General features: G+C 37.4%; 2 protein-coding genes across 5 annotated transcripts; one reads left to right on the top strand and one right to left on the bottom strand.

Annotated features, from left to right (window-relative positions):
* Positions 1 to 1366: 1366 nt before the first annotated feature.
* On the bottom strand, positions 1367 to 5490 carry LOC103711719 (acyl carrier protein 1, chloroplastic-like). Its single transcript, XM_008797974.4, has 4 exons — positions 5247 to 5490; positions 2971 to 3081; positions 2114 to 2236; positions 1367 to 1791 (listed from the first exon to the last, which is right to left on the bottom strand). The coding sequence occupies exons 1-4, from the start codon at positions 5310 to 5312 to the stop codon at positions 1663 to 1665; spliced, it is 429 nt and encodes a 142-aa protein (XP_008796196.1). The 5' UTR covers positions 5313 to 5490; the 3' UTR covers positions 1367 to 1662.
* Positions 5491 to 10497: 5007 nt separating this feature from the next.
* LOC103711720 (vesicle-associated protein 1-2-like) lies at positions 10498 to 18832 on the top strand. 4 transcript variants are annotated; one of them, XM_008797977.4, is made up of 10 exons: positions 10498 to 10754; positions 10857 to 10956; positions 11143 to 11312; positions 12574 to 12644; positions 13157 to 13238; positions 16351 to 16466; positions 16543 to 16740; positions 17049 to 17111; positions 17724 to 17801; positions 18439 to 18832. In XM_008797977.4, the coding sequence occupies exons 3-10, from the start codon at positions 11279 to 11281 to the stop codon at positions 18547 to 18549; spliced, it is 753 nt and encodes a 250-aa protein (XP_008796199.1). In that variant the 5' UTR covers positions 10498 to 10754; positions 10857 to 10956; positions 11143 to 11278; the 3' UTR covers positions 18550 to 18832. The 4 variants fall into 4 exon arrangements, with proteins under 4 accessions (XP_008796199.1, XP_008796198.1, XP_008796197.1 ...); XM_008797976.4 differs by lacking the exon at positions 11143 to 11312 and having other exon boundaries at positions 10865 to 10956; XM_008797975.4 differs by lacking the exon at positions 11143 to 11312.
* The last annotated feature ends 2646 nt before the right edge of the window (positions 18833 to 21478 follow it).

The raw sequence follows: 21478 nt of genomic DNA, 5'->3' as shown, positions 1-21478 counted from the left end.
GTACCCACCAGGTATAACCCATCCGTCCTAGCAAAAAAAAAAAAAAGAAAAAAAAAAAGGCGTTCTTATTTGAAAATAAATGAAGGTAGCATCCCCCTCTCCCAAACCCCTTCACTCATTAGTCCTGATCCCTAATCCCATCCCTAACCCTCTTCATGGAGAAATTATTACATGGGCAAATCTAAATCCCAAAACATGTGTACGATGGATGATAGGCACCCATCATTTGATGTTAAATTATCTAAATATAAGAGAGTAATATGGAACTTGGTCCATTTAATAATTAATTTTTTTTAATGAAAATTTTGAATTCCTTCTTAATTGACCCTCATTCCGTGGACCGGCCTAACTAGAAAGCAACACAGAGGGGCTTCATTTTTTTCTCTCCTTTCTTCTTTGTTTGAATTTGTTCATATTACCTTCTGATTGGACTGATCCACCACTATAGTGGTGAAACTAGTTCAACTAATAATTTCCCATTAACTGAACTCATTTAACTCAAAAATTACATCCTACATTTGATGTTTTATCTTAACAATACACCGTATCAATCCATATTTGCCATGTAGCCATTCAGGCTATCTTAGGGAGGGAGCACTGCACCTCTCTGCCCTCTGCTAAAACCCTACTCCACATCCTCGGCCTCCAAAGCACCACTCAACTATCCATCCAAAACCCTAGTCCGCATCCTCAGCCTCCAACCCAATCACGAGCACTGCTTCGAGAACTGGGGATCTACACTTCCATATGGAATACTTAAAACCAACATAGATTTGATCAAATTAACTATATCTTAGAACTACTCCGAAGCCTAGTTTGGATGATACAACCTATTATGATCAATCTCACTATTTCTTAGAACTACTCCGTAGCTTTCGATGATACTGCCCCTCCCTCTCAAGAGAGGAAGGTTTGCTTTCGAAGGGCGTCGACCCTCCCGCTGGTCCCTTGCTGCTCGCATCTCGGATTCGCGGGCGGCTCGTTACCCGGAGTTCTCGGTTCAGTCTGAGCGAAGGGTACGCGCGCAGGCATAGAGCGTAAGATTAGAATCCCACGCACAAGTGGTTTCTAGTTGATCAACATGTGACATTAGGAACGTTGTTGAACAGCAAAATCTTCGGTTCAAATTAGTTCAGCCATCCCAAATCTTAGGTTCAAGTTAGTTGAGCCACCAATGATACATCTCTGTGAGCTACCAAGAAAATCTCAAGAAATACTACGCAACTGACATCGGCTGCATCACACAAAAGTAAGAAAACCTACCAATGAAACAGAACAGAACCCCATTTAAATTTAGATTTAGATTTGAAGCAACGGATATTGGGACTGATTTGCATTGCCAACGTCCTGATCAATCGATTTAAAATTAATGGTACCAAATTGGAAATACTTCCCCCTCATTTCGCATTCTTGGAGTTCATAATAGATAAAATGTGATTGGTACTTTGAGATTGGCTACATGGATGCAGAGAAGATTAAAATAAAGGCCCAACAGAGAATATCTGATATGGTCCCCTAGCAGTTGCATAGAACAAAACCAAATTAAATAAGAACCCCAAGCATGAAACCTTCTAACTGGCAGAGAGCCAACAGAGTGCAAAACTAGGATGACGGAAATGTGCTCGAATCGAAAAACTTTTGTCCCCGAAAAATGTTATATATCTAACTAGATTTTCCCTCCACAAGCTTCTCAATCAGATCAGCAGCATCCTGCACTGTTGTGATGCTCTGTGCACTTTCTTCCTCAACAGTGATCCCAAATGCCTCCTCAAGGCCCATGACAATCTCAACCTACCAGAAGGAAATAAAGACTTCCAAGTAAGGATGTGCAACAACGCATACTAGATGATCCAAGAATGTATGTGTAAGAAAAATGCTGACAGGCATCTAGTCCGAGAAATACAGACATGCAGGTGTTATGTGACTCAATTGCAGGGGGATTATGCTTTCAGGTGTCAACTGCCAGATCATTGTGTTTTTTTTAAGATCAAAGATGTGCATTAAGCACCACAAATTTTGGCATGTACATGAGATTTCAAGTATGGATGACTTTGCCACGTAAGTATACAAATTCTGCAAAATGACCTAATAATTTGAATACAATGAATCATACCGTGTCAAGAGAATCGGCCCCGAGCGCTGAAAACTTTGATTCACCAGTCACAGGAGTATCATCAGACAGCGCCAGCTGCTTCTTCACTATTTCACACACCTTCAGAACTGTCTCTGGTTTTGCCTGTTTCAAAGGTAAAGGTCCCTATTACCAACAAAGTTACTATTGCGACCTGACATCTTTATATGCATATGGCCTACAATTAATGAGTTCATGTATCAAGGTCCCCCTTTGCATGTGGGTTAAAATGGTAGTGCACTACAAAAGTGACAGTTACTCCATAAGCCTTCAGCAGAAAAGTAAAAATATTTAGAAGCAGAATATATCAAGCCCTAGTTTCTGATATTTCGGGGAAACTGAGATTTTGACAATATGAAACTTGGCAGAAGCTATGGCCGCTGATTTCATCTCCAGAAACCAAGATGTACCATAGAAGGCCCATCTAGCAATAAACCTTGGATTACAGGAATGTCTCAATTGCACATATCGGAGTGTAATGAATGGGGTCAGTTCACTTTTATAAGGCAGTGACACATGGCTGAGTGTTTAGAAATGCATGTCTGTTAGCATGCAGAAAAGTGTTCCACGCCTAAATCAGATATAGTTTTTTTAATATTTGATAAAAGTGGATAATGGTGATCTGATACAAGAATAGAATCCAATGATTTATCCAACCAAATATTATCCACAGATTTTGTGGCAAGACCTGTTGTTCATATACCTAGTTTGATAAATGGTATTCTCTGGAAAAAATAAACACCTAATAATGGTTGGTACTGGATGACCAGAGTCGAGACCAATTTTGAAAGCAACAAAACACAGAAAAAATGACAAGCTGCTGATATTGAGATACATACAGCACAGGAAACTTGAAGGCGTCGTGGGGCTGCTTGCAACCGAACTGATGGAAAGCTCTTTCTTTGAATGGAAAAGGAAACAGATTTCAGTCCAGAAAACCCTTTCGCAACCTGTACAACGACAATCCACACTTAGATTATACCACTAATTCATTAATTCAGCAAATTTCATGCTAGAAAAGGCACAAAATGTATTCTGCCACAACTCATGTACAAGAATCTTTCAAGCATAGGAAACATTCAATGGAAATGCAACAACTGTATCTACTGAAAAAATAATGGTTTATGGCCATGACAACTGATCAACTATGCTATCAAGGGTTGTGCTGATACATGCATTCCACTATTTCTCTTACATCAAGTAGTTCAAACCACTTAGGCTACATTTGACTGTACATCACAATCAAGCTAATTAGTGATTTTGCATAAGTTTTTTTGAAAAAAGAGAGTCGTGGCTTTATATTAATCTGTGTCTCCATGTGTTTTGAAGAATAGTTAACTTGTGTTTTGAAGAATAGTTAACTTCCAAGAATGATGGAAATGAAATTCAAAATCCTTTGGTTCCTTACATTGAGTAGAGCTTTTGCAAAGATTGTCTTTTTCCCCTCATCTTCTATTCACTGTTTTAAACTGCTATCTTCCTTAAGAAATAAAAACCTTATTTAGAAATTAACATTTTGAAGAAATAACAAAATTTATGATTAGAGCGGACCACTTAAATACAGGTGCAGATCTCAATAGCCTAAGAAAAAAAATCCAAGGGAGGAGATCATGCTGCCCAGCTACCTAAGATGAATCTAGATTAGCTCCTTGGGAGTGATAAAAACAAAACAAACTAACACTCAAGGTAATAGGCCTTAATGCATAGCTCCTAGAGGAGGTATTCCTGATAAGTAAAGGTTTGTGATTGGAGCAAATCACCTCACACAGATGTACACAAACACATGCACGCATACAGGCACACACTAAAAGAAAGGGAACAGATGGGGTTGGACATGGGAGGAAATCAGACTACCCAGCCATCGAAAATAAACATAGCCTAGCTCCTTGGGCATCCTGAAAACCATACAAACAAGCAATTAATGTGCTAAGATTAATGTATACTTCCTATAGGAGGCCTCCCAACTCCACGGGAGTGCCAAAAATAAATCAAACAAGAACCCAAGGTGGTAGCCTTCAAGAGAAATAAACAGTATTCTTCAGTTTGCACGTGTAAACTAAAATCAACTTTGGCAAGATCTAAGAATGTGATCAAATCTCCAGTTTATATGCATCTAACTCTCCAAAGTCATGAGATGCACGCATCAACTACACCAGAGTCCACCAAGTAGTGCATCTGGAAGTGTCAGGAGAGATAAAAATTCTGTTTGTTGTCTTGCATCATCATCTATGTTCTCTGCTCAACCATGTGGGCCTAAGATATAGCGAACACACAAAGAAGAGTACTATTCAATTTAAACAAGTGCTCTCTCGCTAAGATTTTTTTTTTTAATTTATTGAAACTGCATAGTGTATGTCTGGAAAACCTAATTACTATTCGCAAGCGGCTGCTGAAGTCTCATGAGGGTCACAATTCAGATCCTTACCGACAAGACCATTGAAAACAATGGCTTTTTATAACAAACAAAGAGAAATCACCGATAATCAAAACATCCCCTCAAGGCTCATGCAAGGCATGACGAATCCAAACTGGAACTCGGGCATCTTTAGGTGAACAAATATTTGCATACGTAAAAACCTTATCTTGAAACAAGCATGAGTTTTTGTCATCTGATTTTGAAATTGCCGCACCGTTATGAAAACCTAACACTTTTTTTTTCTAATCAAAACCAAAAAAACCCCGCATACGTTTCATGATTTCGGAAATAAAAAAAAGGAGATACGGGGAGAAAAAAACTCACGTCCCATCATGATCTATCATAGATTTGCCAGCTGATTGATCATCAAAAAGAACCCCCCGACCCGAGAGAGAGAGAGAGAGATCGAGATGATAGATCGAACGATGCCAGTAAGTTCCATTGAACCACAAAAAACGCTTCCTAAAACATAAACAACAGGAAAATCCCCAAAATCCAGAAAGAAGAGCCTAACAAACTAAAAACAGTGAAATGAGCAATAAAAACCCTAATCCATCAGCAGATCGCCACTACAGCATGCCAAATCGTTCAAAATCGAAGACGAATAACCTAAATCTCATCCACAATAACAGATCCGAGCAGAGGAAAAGAAACGAAGAGCAGATCTCGAACGAGAAGGGAGCTCGAAGAGATCAATACCTGAGCCCGCGCGGCAAATAGAGGCCGAGCAGAGGTGGCGATCGCCGTTCCCGAGATCGAAGCCATGGATCGATTGAAAAAAAGAGAGAGAGAAGGCGACAGAGAGAGAGAGAGAGAGAGAGAGAGAGCTCTAAAGGGAAAGTGAGAGCGAGGGAGGAGGATTGGATCTGGGAGAGAGACGAGCACGAAGAGTTACATGGAGGCGCTTCTCGTTGTCCCCCATATATAAAGAGAACGAGGCTAGGGTGTCGCTATGTCATAATGGCACTGCCGGGGCCTCGGTAGTATCGAAAGGGCCGGGGGAGCATAGGCCAGAATATAAAATACCTATATTGACCTCAAAAGTTTTCTCAAATAACGATGAAGTTACAATGGTTTTGTTGTAGATTAGGAAATAGTTGGGTTCTGCTTCATAAGGGGCGGCGGGTTAAGGAAAGCGGGGAGGCTTTGGAAGTATCGATTCGAAGGGTTTTGTCAGCCGTGTTCCACGTGGTTGTTGGCAAATGGCTGTTCAACAAACTATTGACCGGTTAGGTTACCGCACTTCCTCTCATAATTCCTACTCACCACTTGGTAGGAAACGGGCCGGGCCGGGCCCACAAATAATTTAGGGCCGAAAAATTCTAAAATTAGGCCCAAGTCTATTGGGCCAACTGACATAGCTATTTGGGCCAGGCATGCTTCATTCCATCCGCATCCGAGACTTGAGGATTTGGCCTTATATGAATAAACTTGAGGGTTAGGTCTTGAATGTAAAATCCATCCGAGTATCACAAGTTCACAACCATTCAAGCCGAAGAGTAGTTTCTGAAAAAAGAGAAAAACTAAAACAAATTGGATAGTTTGTACCCAAAAAAAAAAAAAAAGGACATTGACCTGGATGGTTCTATATAGAAGACTTGCTAGTAGAGCCTCTCATGGGAATCCCGATGTTTTGTATCGAACTCAACTTCACTAAGAAGGGATAAAGAAAAACATTTTGCTTAGAAGCAAGGAAGACCTTTTGCTTCACATCGAAAGGGGTAAAGTAAAGAAAGACCATTTGGACTTGGAGGACCCTAAAAGCCTGCTTCATTGGCTGTGTTGCTGCCTACTGCACCGCCTACCACCTTGCTGATGCCATTGTCGACTACAATCATACCCACACCCTCGACCCACATCCATCCTAGCCCTACTCTCTCACACTGACCTCCTCAAGGCCGTCTGGGCTCTCTTGGATTGCCTTTGGGACCTCGACAACCCAACCATCGGGCACTCAGCAGCTTCGAGAAGAAATGGGTGAAAAAGGTGGCAACCAATTGGGTCACTTCAAGAACCCCAGCTGATTTGATTATGGATCGGCTAATCCGGACTCTTCGAGAGAAGTAGAGACTAGCGAACCTAGCGGCAACGACCTCAATTGAACCCTAACTCATTTAGAGCAAACTCAGCGAACCAAATTAAGAAATTGACCTCAGGCTTGATACGAGCCGGATCTCGGCCAAACCTGGGCTAGATACTGGGTTTAGGCCTAACATTAGGCTTGGTTTTCAAGCCTGGTTTGGGTTTGGGCTCAGACTGAATTTGGGCTAGGCCAAATATCTACCAGAGCCCGACCAAAAATATTTATGTATTTTAATTTTAAGTCCAAACTTGAACCAAGCTAACTCGGGCCTGGCTCATAGCCCGATCCGAAGTTGAGCTCAGCTAAATGTACTTCCAGCCCTACCACTTGGAAGTGCAAACTTGACACTACATAGACACAAGCTTCAGCAGTCCTGTGCCGATCTTGTTCATTTGGAAACAAGGAAATGTTTTAGCTAGAAGAGAACATCGGATCACAAGACCAACCGTGTCTTGGATGAGTAGCCAGCTAAGGAAATAGAGGATAAAATGACCTATTTGCAATTCACTATTTAAAAAAAAAAATAGATGTTAGATAAATTATAAGATGAGGTCGATACTCATCTTTACTATTTAAAAATAAAATTTTCAAAAAAATGAAACATTATTACGGTATATTGATCTCTATATACTTCATGACAATCGTGTGGTCCTGTTTAATTGTCTGTGAGTCCACCAATGATGTAGGATGATTTTATGAATTTCGATGTTAGATATTGTTTTGCTCTGCTTGCTTGCACTGCTTTTATTTTAAGTGATTGAATGGAACATTTATTATCGTGTGATGAAATGGAATCCAAATATTTCTCTAGCTAACATATTGTCATATAATTGTACTTAATGTGGGTCCTATTTATAGATCAAATGGAAAAAAAAAACTTGAAAATAAGATGAGGTCGATACTCATCGAACCATTTGTCAATTAGATGAAAGAGACCATAGCTCCCATTTGATCATTGGCGGAGGAGAAACAAAACCAAGAGAGAACAAAGTTTAAACTTGTGTTCCTATTTTTTTATAAAGTTTTCTAGGTATCTGTTAGGAAATTCTTTCTTGTCATCCATTTTGTCACTCCTAGATCACCTATACCTTGCTTAATCAAATGATAGATAAGGAAGAACAAAGGTTCATTAGATAAATACTATAAATTAATTAAAATAAATAACTAAAATAAGATAAAATTTAAAAATATCATAAATTATATTGATTAATAACTAAAATGTGAATAAAAATAAAGGCAACAACTATTACAAAAATACAAAGATATTATAAAATTAAAAAGTACTCAATCTAAACTAACAATTTTGAATATATATATATATACACACACACAAACACATATATTCATCCATATGTTTAATTATAGATGCTTAGTTCTAATCAAAGAAGTTTTGGATATGTGAAATAATTAAATAAGGTAAATGACAAAATTATTTATGAGGATCCATGCGGGTGTATGTTTAGTCCCATATCGGTTATTCGTTGGATAGATTTTAGGTACTTTTATAGAATCAAAAAATACAAATAATATTTTTCGGCTAGCCTTTTTGGATGTGATCCTGAATTGTTGCAAATGGTATAATACAATTTGATTGATTATGAAATTATCACAAACGGGGTTTGATGCACATGAGCAATTCTTTTTACCATATACCTCTTGGCATGCTTCACTTTACATGCATAATCCAATTTTCATTTATCTATATTTTCCAAAAATTTTGAAATGGTTGATGATCTTTTTCTACATTAAAGTTATATCTAGATTTCAGGAATGAAAAGAATCAAAATAAAATGGAAATAGAAGGTAAGGAATTGAAATTGCGATTCCAATTTCATTGCTTAGATATAAAAAGAAGGATTGCATGGAAATAGAATAGCAATTCAATTCCATTAATTTTCTTTAATTATTACGACATTATTTATAGTTTCATTTTTTATTTTCATATTTTTATTAGTCGATCTTTATTCTATTTTTATTTTATATATATCCCCCCTTTTTTTTTCTAATGACATGGTACGAACATTTTGAACGCACGAGATGTCCACTTCCTTGCCACTAGTTAGTATGTCCTCTCCTATCCACTCTGCTCTACAAAAGCAGTTCCTGATAAGTTTTGGCTTCTCCAGCAGTTCTGGTCCAATTTCAACACCATTGAACCGAGTAAATCACTGCGACAGTTCAACTATAACATTCCCCTGCCCCATTTAGGATGCTATCCATAGTCTTTGATATAATCAAATCACATATCTTCAATTCCTTCTCATCCCAAGAACACAAATCCAATGGAGTTGTCCAACCCATCCACCTGCACTCTCATTTCTTTAGGTGGGACAAAACTCTTTTAGAGAAAGATTTGAAAATTTTTATTAAAATTTTGAGGAAAAATTATTTTATAATTAACACAAATCTCCTCTCCTGGCTTAAAAAGCTACGTGAGCTTCTCAAGGACTCTAATAAAATGAATAAAAAAAAATACCCTATAATCTCTTTTCCACATGCTCAATTCCAACGCTCATGAAAAAAAAGTTATTTTTTTAATTAAAACTTTTGTAGATTAGAAATTATTTTTAATTAAAATCAGGCACATATAATTAGATGTGCATATGGATAAAATTAGTATTATAAATTAAAAAAAATTCTATATATTTTAAAAAAATTAATAGTTGTCCGCATGGGAAGAGAATCGCAAGTGTGGAATATATGATATAAATACGAGATCCAAACCGGTCATATGGAAATAGGGGCATAACGGTCATATGGAAATAATAACGTCCGCTGGAACCGGTTGCTTCGCTTCCCGAGGAGGCGAGCAACGCGACGCGGCCGGTGCGACAGCTCACCAGCCTGCGCAACGTACACCGCCACCTCACCCCCAACAGTCCGTACATCAAATTTTGCTCCTCCTAAGCCAACTTAGCTTAATATGTTCCCACGCTTAAAGACAAAACCTAGCAACACTCAACACGTGCCCTAGCTCGCCTTATTGGTAAAATTCTGTTGATATGGATGGTGCCGGTGGCGCCGGGAGGGACAACAAAACATCAAGTTTCATGCTGTCGCTGCCGCCGACTTCTCAACCATATCCACCAGTCCCACCAGTGGAAAAAGACAAGTGGATCATATTTTCGCCCATCATTTGTTTTCTTTTGTCGATTTGCAAGCAATTCTTATCATGGGCCGAAACATATCAGAGGATGAGTGCTACTTGGTGGCAGAAAAGATGGTGCAAATTTCACCATCAGAAGCCGAGCCCTAAAATAATTGTTACCGGTAGATATCAGATTTTCGATATTTCTATTTTAGAATAAAATTAAAAATAATTTAGGCCGGTATGTGCCAAATATGGCTTGTTTTATAGGCTAACACAGTCAGTATTTTAAAATGATTGGGCTATGATAATTGGCTGGATTTAGAAAGCAATAATGGTGTAGGTGGGTATCATTGTTTTGATTGTTATTTTTAAATAGATTCACACCAGACTAGACCGTCTTGCAGTAAAAAAAAAAAAAAAAAAAAAAACCATCCATTGTAAACCTTTCATCAATAATAATTAATAAACGGGTGAGAATATAAGCATTTAAAATAATTCTGACATCTTTTCAGAAGTCTTTCGCGAGCAGAAAAAAAACTTTTAGCCATTGTCATAAATACTTTTATCCTTACGCGTCAAAATAAAGGAACAAAACGTCTACTCAACCTCCATGACCATACTTTCTAGAAACCAACCATCAGTTGACACGTAAACCTCTTCGTCTCCTACAAATCGCAGCCTGCAGTTTAGTCCCCTACGACGCTGTTTGGAATACTATTCCACACAGCCGATCTTTTTCATTTAAGTGCTATCCGGGGAACTGCCGAGTCGGTCTAGCTTTTACTCCCTCCCAGCCTCCACCCCCCTCCCCTCCCCTCTCTCTCTCTCTCGAAATTATTTCTTTCTTCTCTGTCTTAATAAATTCTTTCGGCAACATCTCAGTTACAGTTGTGCTGAGGCCTAGGGTTCCACGTCTCATCCTATTTCGCTACCAAATTAAAATTCCCTTCTCTTGGTCGGTGATTTTATTGGAGACGAAGTTGGATTCTTTTTTTCCATCGTTCCGTGAGGGAAGTCTAGTTACCATTCGGAAGTAAGTTGTTGTCGATCTCCCACCCCACTTGATTTGTTTAGTTTCTGGTAGAAGTTTGGTGTTTGATTTGGTTTCTATCTTTTTTTTGTGTGTGTCTTCTGGATTTATAGATCGAAGGAGTTTGGTGATCGCAGAGAGAACGTAAAACGAGGGATGGGCCAAGTGCTTCTGGAAATCGAACCACCGGAACTGAAGTTCACCTGTAAGTTGGTAGAAGAATCGAAGTAGTCTCGTGAGCTTTGAAAACCGATCGTTTATTTTTATAACATGGAACATCGTAGATGCTCCAAAGGATACGCATAGCTGCTATTTTTTTTTATTATTGTTTTTAATAGGTAGCGTACGGAAAAGTATCCACTTTGATTCTGTCTTTTTTGGAAATATATAGCTGAATCTGATGACACTGGAATATATTCCAACACTTACCATCTGATCGTGTTGTCCCGCTGTTGATTCTCCGCTGGGACCCACTAACTGATGTGTGACCCGCCTGAACGGACGCCGGGGGATTAGAGGACCCGAACATGGACATGCTTGTAATGCTACTTGCCTATTGTGGTACTTGGATGGTGTCAAGATTTTTGTTTGAGAAGAGGAAATGGGTGAAAACTATATACATTTTCTAAGATTATCGAAATGTTTCAGAATCAATAATGGAGCAAGTCTATGATGAATAATTTCATATAAGTTAGTTAATTCTTAATATCAAATATATGCATGGTCTTTTCTGTTCTTTTGATGGGAAAAGTAGATTAATGGACTAGGATCACATGCAATTTTCCCAGCACAAACCATGAGAAAGAATGAGTAAATGAACAATGTAGAAATATATGATGTACCTTTCGGAATGTCACCAAGTAAGAAGGAAATGTAAGGGTATAATTGTAACAACCAAGGACCTCACCTAAAAGGCTAGCCGAAAAGTTTTTGATGGATCATACCTCACCTGAAGACCCTATCTAATAGCCTCATGCTCTTTGAATGTCTTCGGGAGGATCAAACATGGTTCCTCTTATGTGATAGTTATCTGATTTTAACATTTGATTCAATTCTAAAGCCAAAAAAGAAAGTTTTGAAAGAAAAGAAAATGGGGAATAATTGGTCACCTTGATTTTTTGCCTTTGATGACCTTTTATATCCCCAAGATTAACAATATAAAAATTGACAGGAAAAGAACTGTAGATTGTCACTAAGAGAACCAAGGTTTTTTGGATGAATTTAAAAGGGGGAACCAAGTATGGAGTAGTAACTATTGGCATGTATCAGCTACATTTGACATGAAAAGCACCGGTGTAGACTGATAGGCAGTGATACAAGCTAACATTAATGTGACAAAGGCACACATCCTTTTATTGTGTGCATAGCTTGCTGACATAATATGTCTCCTAGGATATTGTATGACATGAACTGGCATTCTGATCCTTTGACATAGCTTGGAGAATATTCCACCACTCTTGTTTTAGACCACAACTAGCTACTTGAGTCCATGTGATTCTGATAAGAAGTTCTGTCTGATCCCAATATCATTTGTCATTTTCTGATAATCTGTTGCCTTGATTTTTTGGTTGCCTGCTATGATTTTTCATCTGATAATTTGTTGTGTTACAGAGCATAAATTTCTCCCATAATTTTTGTTAATTTGATATGCTTCCTCTGTTGTTTGTATAAATATAGCAGTATATATGATTTCTCATTTCTCCTTTTATTATTATTGTTGTACCTTATCATAGGTTTCATTGTCATAGGTTTGTATATGTCTCTTTTCTGATTTGGATACGGGCAGGAGTCTTACAGATTGTAATGTCTTTCTTTCTGTCAGTTGAGTTGAAGAAGCAGAGTTCGTGTTCGGTACATCTTGTCAATAAAACCGATGATTACGTTGCCTTCAAAGTTAGTGCTTCTTGCTTTTTTTTTTTCTTGCATGTGTTTTATTCATAATGTGGCTGCTTATAAAGAGCAGTGGTTTAGGGGTTGCAAATTCTGCTTTGTTGCCTCTTGAAAAATTATGTGCTTACAAGAGCTTTGTGATTATTCCCATGGATTTTTAAGATCATTCATTAGGGCAGGTTTCTGGTGTTATTTCTGGATCTGTCTTTCGGTAGCACGAGTAACTAATTTTTGAATTGCTTATGCTAGTTGTCCATGGTCACCTATGCCTTCCTAAATTTCTGTTCTTAGTTCTGTTCATTTTTTCACTATTATCATTGATCACTAAAATGCCTTTTGCACTCAAATTTTCCCCCTCGCTGCCAACCATATACATGAAAAAAATGTAGTCTCAATTTATTTTTCATTTGGGAATCACTTAGTACCATGAAATGTTGATCCTCCATTCTGGCTCTGTCATTATATATTAGATTGAATCATAATAGTGACTGATTGGACTATGATGCATCTACTAGGTCAAAACTACATCACCCAAGAGATACTGTGTGCGACCAAACACAGGTGTCATTCTACCAAGATCAACATGTGATTTTACAGGTAGCTATACATATATACAATTGCTATTAGCACGTTGCTGTTTGTTTAATAAAAGAGATGCGGCATCAAGTTGCATACTTGCCTAATCCTCAAATTATATAATGTCATTTTGCTTCACATGTATGCTGATCATCGAAATCTTATATCCTCAAATTCTACTGACTTGTCATATATTTTTATGATTTTTACATCTTGTAAGTAAAGCTCCCTCATTGACTTTGTAATACTATTCTTCATTTCGAATCAACACAATGGCTGCAAGAATATTGCTTCTGGTGACTCAAATGAGAAGCCTTGAATGGTGTAGCTAATCTCATGTAAACCCTGCAGAAATCTCATTATATGCATTTCTATATAGAGGAGAGAATGTGATTGAGAAGGAGGAACTAAACAACAATGAAGGTGGTACTTAGAACCTAATTAAAAGATCGAGGCATAAATTATAGATGGCATTGGCTTCAAATAAAAACCAGGTCATCTAATCTTTAAGTTTAATCAGTTCGCTAACTACTCGGCTGCATGGTCTAGGATTTGCCAGCAGTTCTAATTGGTTAGTAGTGAATTTGAATTGGTCCCTTACAGGGTCACTTCCACGTAGTCCTGCTTGTGGAACTTGATCGATAAGCACTCTTTACAAAAAGGTTTATTTCATATTGACATTACTACTACTTGAAGGAAATATGCAGATCAAAGACTTGTGGAACTTGATCGATAAGCAATTGTTACAAAAAGGTTTATTTCATATTGACATTACTACTACTTGAAGGAAATATGCAGATCAAAGAAGGTCTTTTTCCATGAACATGGTGTCTCAGGAATTTCAGTTCTGCAACTTAAGGCGTTGCTTCCAATCATATAATGTAATAAACAAGGAGAGCTCTTCCTTACAATGTTAATACAATTTCTTATAAGTTCATATTCTACAAAACTCTGCTGGATTTGTGAAATCGGGCCCTAGTGTCTGTTCAAGGCCATAAATGCACCCTTTTTAGTTTTGAGTTCTTCTCTATTCAGCAGTAAATCCTGTGTTGATGCATATACATCTTCTTTTATATATTTGGGAAAGAAAGTTATTTTTAACTTCTTGGTAGATCTCATCCTTCAGAATGGCTGCAAGAGATGTGGTAATGGAAAGGGAGTTAAGTCATCCAGCGGAGAGGTATTAAATCAGTTAGGTCCATATGCATGTTACGTGATGCCTAGTTTGGGTTTTGTTATCATTATACTTCATGGACCTACCTATATGCATTAATTATTTCCCTTTAGGAAGAGGAATGACTTGATAATTGTTATTTTCATGGAGAGAAATCTGTGTTGTCCTTGCATTGTGATGCTTCCAACCATCATGAGAAAGGCTTCAACCAAAGATTTAAGGATAAAGTTGGGAGGACAAGGAACAATCAAACTAATGATAACCTGAATTGAAGCTACTCAAGGAAGTAAATTAGTGATTGGATGAGTAGTAACACATGTTTAGTTTTCCATTTTATAGTAGGAACTACAGGACCCTCCAGATCCTTATTCTTGCTATGGCAGGAGAGCTACTAAGTCTTAAGTAGTTAATAGGGTGTTAAAGTTAACTAACTTCTAAAATATTGTAAGATGAAAAAGGAATTTTCTTGAAAAAGGTAACAATAGCAATCATGAACTTTTGATGATATCAAAGGTTGTTGCATTTATGACCCTTTTGTTGTCTGAGGAAAAGCAGCACACTTGGAGTGAGCATTCAACAAAAAGAAGATAAAAAACAATCGTTGCCCGGGGGAGATAGGCGACAATATCATGATTGGCCCATGTTGGCTTTCGAAAGTAGTCCTGGCCCATGTTGGCTTTTGAAAGTAGTCCTGAAATTTGACTCCACTGTGTCAAAAAACATCTACAACTGTGCAGATATTACTTGGGCCTCTGGCTACACTGGAATCACAATCACCATGACAATTCTGAATTCTGCATTTACTAAATGACTTACCATGATCAAGAGTTATACGGACTTATCACCAGGTATTCAAATAGGTAAGGGAAAACAGGTAGACGTGGCATTCATGAGCATAATTGTACTTTCAAGGTATCACTTGTAAGAATAGATGGTTGCACTTCCTCAAACAAGCTATGGATGTGGCCAGTCTATTTCTTTTCATATAATTTCTCTGAGTGTGTATCACTTGTTAAATGTTTGTAGAGATTCAGTCCATCAAGTACTTCATGAGTGCAGCATAAGTTTCTGCAAGACCTTGTTAAACATTCGAAGGCAAAAAAAAAACTCAAGCCAGATTTTTGTTTGTTAAATATATCACTTTTATTGCATCCTTCTTCTTTGATTTCTCAAAGGCTATTCCGTGGCTTCATTATATCATAAAACTATGTCATGATTTGTGCATCTAAATTAACCATACATCAATATTCATGTGCACTCCTATGACAACTTAGATGCTTCTCTCCTTAGTATCACCATGAAGGTAGTCTTGTTAGTGGACTATTCTGAGCCGTTTCTTTTGTTTAAGTTAATTCATTTAATAGATATTTTATCCCTGGAAATCACTCTGTGGAAGTAAAATCAGCAAAAGAGCTCATCTACTAGCTGGCTTTGAAATTATATGATATGCAAGCCAAAGAGTAGAAATTATGGTAGAACAGTGGAGATAGAATAGTGATATATAGTAGTATGAAAAAAGAATGCTAATGTGAAGACTAAGAGAGGAGAGGAGCGCACTCAATGTGCAAATGGGCTCTTTCTGTGGTATGGAAGATCATGTTAGTTCATCATGTGAATTTCCTCAGAACAAATTTGATGCCAGAAATGCGACTTTTGATTCTCATTGTCACCATTCCCAACTAAAATGAACCTAAAAGTCAATGCCGCTATACGAACACAATAATGGTTATTGTGCATCACATTTTAGTTTTATCACCTAGATTCTGCATTCATTATTGAATTCTTTTTGTTGGCCTTCAGTGTTTCTAACTGAAACAAACCTAGGAGTTAATATCACTGTGTAGGATCATATTATGGCAACTGTGCTTGGTGCTTTAAATTTATCTCTTAGATTTCTTATTAGTATTAGTTACTTTCTTTTTAGCTGATCTCTGTGTTGCTGATTCAATCTCAATCTAGTTACCATGCAAGCTCAAAAGGCAGCTCCTCCTGATATGCAGTTAAGAGATAAGTTCCTAGTTCAGAGTACAGTTGTTTCATATGGCACCATGGATGAGGAAATTATGCCGAGCTCTGTGAGTATATATTGTTGCCCTGAATGTTGACTTTTTGTTTTCTCCTTCTATAATCCTCTTCATTTTCCTGGTTCAGTTTTCTAAAGCAAATGGCAGATATATTGAAGAGAACAAAATGAGAGTCATTCTGGTTAGCCCACCTCATTTTCCAGTACCGCAACCAATTAATGGAGCTTTAAAGCAGGAGCCAGTTTACGAAGCACCTAATTTGAAAGAAACTCCTGTTTCAACCAATCAAGAAATGAATGGTGTCGAGAATCTTCACCCATTTCATGTAAGAGATTTTGTTCCAGCTTCACATCATGTCATTTTATGTTTTGCTATGACCCTAAGGTACTGCACCTTATATTTTGCTGCAATTTTATCATTATTTATATGAAATTAATAAAGAGCCTACTGGATAATGAAATGCATTCTATTGAGAAGACATAATCAGTTTGGTTCTCCATATTAGTTTTTGAATGATCAGTCTTAGAAACAGTGCTTTTTAATTTTTTTGTACATAGATAATATGGACACCATAATCTCTATATTCGTTTTGTGAAACATCTCTTTTCAATTGTCCATTCATATTATTTTCAGGTTGCCAAGGATGTTGAGGATCTAAAGTTGAAGCTGAACGTTCTTGAAGTGAAACTAAATGAGGTCAGTTTTTATACATATGACTTGAGTTTTGGCCTAGCTTGTAGTCTTTGATACTTTTATTCTTAATGCCACTTTCTTGGATCTTTTCTGCACCCCCATGCTTACCTTTATCATTGGCCCATCACATGCTGTAATCAGGATTCTTGCTCAAATTGGGGATCTGCGGTTCCAGATTTATGCTTTCTAAGTTTAGGTATAGATAACATATGGTAGCAAGTATCATAATAATAAGTGAACACAGTTGCTCTCTGGTGATACTGAGAAATGGAAATGATGTTGTAATGTCTGCTCTTCCATTTGAGCATACAAACTTTTTCTTAAAGGTTTTGTTTAGATTTCAGACGTAACCTGCTTCCAAGTCCATATAATTCTTCTCCACGATCTAGCATGGCATAGAACATATTGTTAGTTAAAATAGGCTTTTCTGTATGTTATTGATAGAACTGCTGTATTGCACATAAATCGAGGGAGCAGGTCACAGTAGGTGCAAGTGATTTATCGTTTTTTCTTTTATAAATCTATTGTCAAATTCTGCCGCACTTCTTCATTGAAATATACTTTGTTATTCAAAGGATAATCTTTGAAGTATAAGAGAAATGGGTAATTTTCCAGGCTGAAAATACAGTCACAAGGCTGAAAGAAGAGAATGGTGCAGCCATTCAAGAGAGGGAAAAGTTGCAACAAGAAATAGTGAGTCTTATTTTATTTAGAAGCAAATTTTTATCTCTTGTAACACTACTGTTTTCTAGTTCAGAAATTTGCATCTTATTTGACTGGGAAATCAGGGAAAACCAATTAATTTCTAAACTCTAATTCTATTCCTTTTAAACTATATAACTGCTCTGATTGACACTTTTCTAAGCCTTGCTTATGCAGTAGTCTATAGAGCATTGCAATAACGAAGAATAGAACCTTTTCTTCATGAGGCTTCTTCTGCACTCCCCACGTCCACCCAAAAAAGGGGACTATTTTGTATGCTTGAATTGCTTCTTGTGCCTCTAATTTCTTTAGACCTTCCAATTAGATGAGCAGCAACCATTTTGTTACATCAAGTTCAAGTAGCTCATGAATAAATTAGTGCACACATTGCTGTGCAGTTGCTTGATGATTTCCTGCCTTACATAATTTATCTTTGCATATTTGATATCTTTATGCACCTTTGAGAATCAAACATTTATGTAGTGGCTGGTCATTCACTCAGACTAGCATTCTTATTTATGTCCTAGTATGATTTCGTCCTCTTTATTCAGTTTGTCAGTACCTTCTTGTGGAAACCATTCTCTTATAGAATGTAATGGGTCTCTGATATCTTGGTGTCTAATTTCAGATATTGTTCAGAAGGAAGTGTATGGCAGGGACTCAGGTTGGTTTTCCCTTTTTGTTTCTGGTTTTCATGACAATAGTTGGTGTGGCCCTTGGATACCTGTTGCACCCATGAGAGACGGAACGAAAAGCAAAGACAAGCACAGCTGCTTTGGAGCTGGATGCTACAATCTGTGATATCAAATGCAATAGAAAACTACTCTTTCCCGAGGATAAAAGATAAAATGCATCATGTATATCTCTCTATTCTGATGGTTTTGCACCAGAGAAAATATATTAGGTTACAAAAGACAGTTTTTACGTTGTATAGAGGGACAATTTGAGATGTTCTCTCCTCGCAGACTAACCTTGATTTTTTTTTTTTCATAATAATAAAGCATGTTGATAATTTTATATCAGATTGTTTCCATCCTCACTTTATTGGCCATGTTTAGGAAAAATCTGCTGAACCTTGAGCTATACTTTGGAGTTTGGACTACCGAAAATTGGCTTGATGATTTTTATTGGATATGTAAAACTGACAGTCACGGTGGCCTTTAATGGGCCTTTATCGCCTGAGAAGGTTCAATTCACCATGTTAGAATCTTTTCTAGAATTCTGACTCTGTTTCAAAGGCAGGAGAAATGAAGGGCAATCTGATGAAGTGCCAAAAGATCTCTGCTCTCAAATGCTCTCATTGCAGTATCCATATAGAGTGACTAGGATGGTGGTGATACCTTGTTCTCTAAAATGCTAACATTCAGAGTGGAATATGATGACGCCACATACGACTGATGGCTCAGCTTGTAGTGGAAGTGAGTCTGTTTCTGTGGCTGATGAATCCCCCAGCCAAGGATTGGATTATCAAAGTGGAACTGGGAAATTTGAATGCTGTTATGGAACGTGATGATTGCAGATATCCACAAATTCAGAGAGCACTTTGGGGCATTTAAATTCTTCCAGCTTATAACGACATCCAAAAGGTGAAATCTGTTTCTTGCTTGCTTGGGCTTAATTGGGGGAGAATGGTCCCACATCTAAGCCAGGTTAGAAGTGGTGCAAATTGCTTTCTTTTTTTGGGAGAAAATGGAGCAGAAATTTTCAGATTCAGTATTTTACTTTTGAATATGATATTTGAAAAATAGTATGAAATGGTTTCCATCTAATAGTATATTATGCTTTGGGTGGAGAAAATTTTAGTTCTGTTTTGCACTTTAATTATCTTTTGAGTATTTCACTTGTACCAGGCTTTATTTAGTAATTTTCCTTTTCTATTCAAAACTATGATATTTAGGTTATATAATATATTTCTACATGTTTACTAAAAAATTCTGTGTCGATAGAGCTTTAAAACCATTTGGTCTCAGCTTTTTGTACCTGAAATGAAGTATCATGTACATGGTCATCCAACATACTAGATTTTCTGCGGAAAATTTTAAAATTATCACCATGTATGTTGATTAAGAAAAATTTGAAGGGATTAGCAAAGGGTTGGAAGGAGAGAGTGAACTCATAATTCCTACACAAGTAGGCAGAATCATCTTTTTGTTCGAATTCATTATCCTAATTTCTTGGAGTTTGTTGTGTTTACATCCTCTTTCAGTCCCTGCAAACTCCCCTTCCATGGGTTTGCTAAGAATTGTTTCTTATGCGGGAGTTAGGCCATTGCCCTTGCAGATAAAAGAACCTCTTTAGCTAAGGATTTTCTTATCTTGGACATTGGTTCTTCGTATTTCATTTTAAGTATAGTATTACTCCTTCAACTGTAATCATTTGCCAGTAGGGCTTGACTCTTTAGTCCTCTCTTGGTACCACTTATAGTGCATGCACGAAAGAAAGGTTCCGAGTTCATTTTTGAAAGGTGGCATTTTTCTTTGAATTTACCACAAAAATGTAATAATTTTGAGCAGCGGAGGAAGAGAGAAGAGGGAATATGAGTAAAGGGTGAGATGATTTCTAGTATATTGGAAATCTTAGATGTGCATGATCCACAACCTCCCCCAATCTGTCCCACTTTTACATCTTACTTGGTTCCCAATCCATTCCCACTCATGTGGAAGATATACCACAGAAGATGGTGAGGCATCAAACAGAACCCTGAAAGAGGTTTATATACCTTTTCCCTTTTGGCCGCTGCAAAATTTATTCTTATTTCATATATTCTTTATCAACAAAATTTCTGATTAAGGATTCCATGCCATTTTATATGGTATTCACAGGATCACAACGACATATTCCAAGATTTAGGAGCTACACCTGCTGAATTCCAGTTTCAACATCTACACAAAATTTTATGCATTCATATTGTCTGCTTGTGTACTCTCTATAGTTAATGGTAGTCTCGGTAAGATTTTACATTGTTGGGATTATGGGGATATCTGTCACTCATGCACATCGATTGAGTTCATATCTTGTTTCATACGAACAAAAGGTATTGTACACAGGATTATATGCAATTTAGTGTACTTAAATAGTGCATGGTTGCTCGTCCTCGCACATATTCTGTTAAGTGAACAGAGGTCCTAGAAGAATGTCATGTTCTCTATCTCTACTTTTGCAATAGAATCAGAGGCATGTTTAGTTGGGAAAAGTTGAGACTCTGAAATGTGAATGTGAATGGGAATGAGTGACTTTCATTTCGGCCATTTGGTTGGAGGGAGTCCCATTTTCATTTTGACTCTAGAGCGGAATGAGAATGTGCCCAATTTCTTAAAACTTAATCCCTACCCTTCCATAGTATTCAAATTCTATTTTAAATTTGGTCATGAATCAAATATGTTGGGAGATATGGCTATATTGCGATTCTGATTCTGATTCCAACCGTGAACTAAACACTACCCAAGAGTGGTTCCCAATTTCTCATTCTCCCTCTCAGCAGCCTTGATTCATTACCAGTGATATGGTTCTTCAGATCCAAGTCATCCCGCGCAGACAACTTGTCAGGGCCTTTGTCCGGCCGAAAGGAGGGAAAGTTGAAGTTGAAGAACAAAGCTCCAAGGTGCAACTCTGTCTCCTTGAACATCATTATTGCCATGTTATTATTATAAAGCTTAAAGCTATTTCTA

The sequence above is a fragment of the Phoenix dactylifera genome, chromosome 13 (genome assembly GCF_009389715.1).
Source record: "Phoenix dactylifera cultivar Barhee BC4 chromosome 13, palm_55x_up_171113_PBpolish2nd_filt_p, whole genome shotgun sequence".
In the NCBI taxonomy this organism is placed as follows: domain Eukaryota; kingdom Viridiplantae; phylum Streptophyta; class Magnoliopsida; order Arecales; family Arecaceae; genus Phoenix; species Phoenix dactylifera.
Note: the sequence above shows the minus strand (reverse complement) of the source record. Positions and strands in the feature narration are given on the sequence as shown.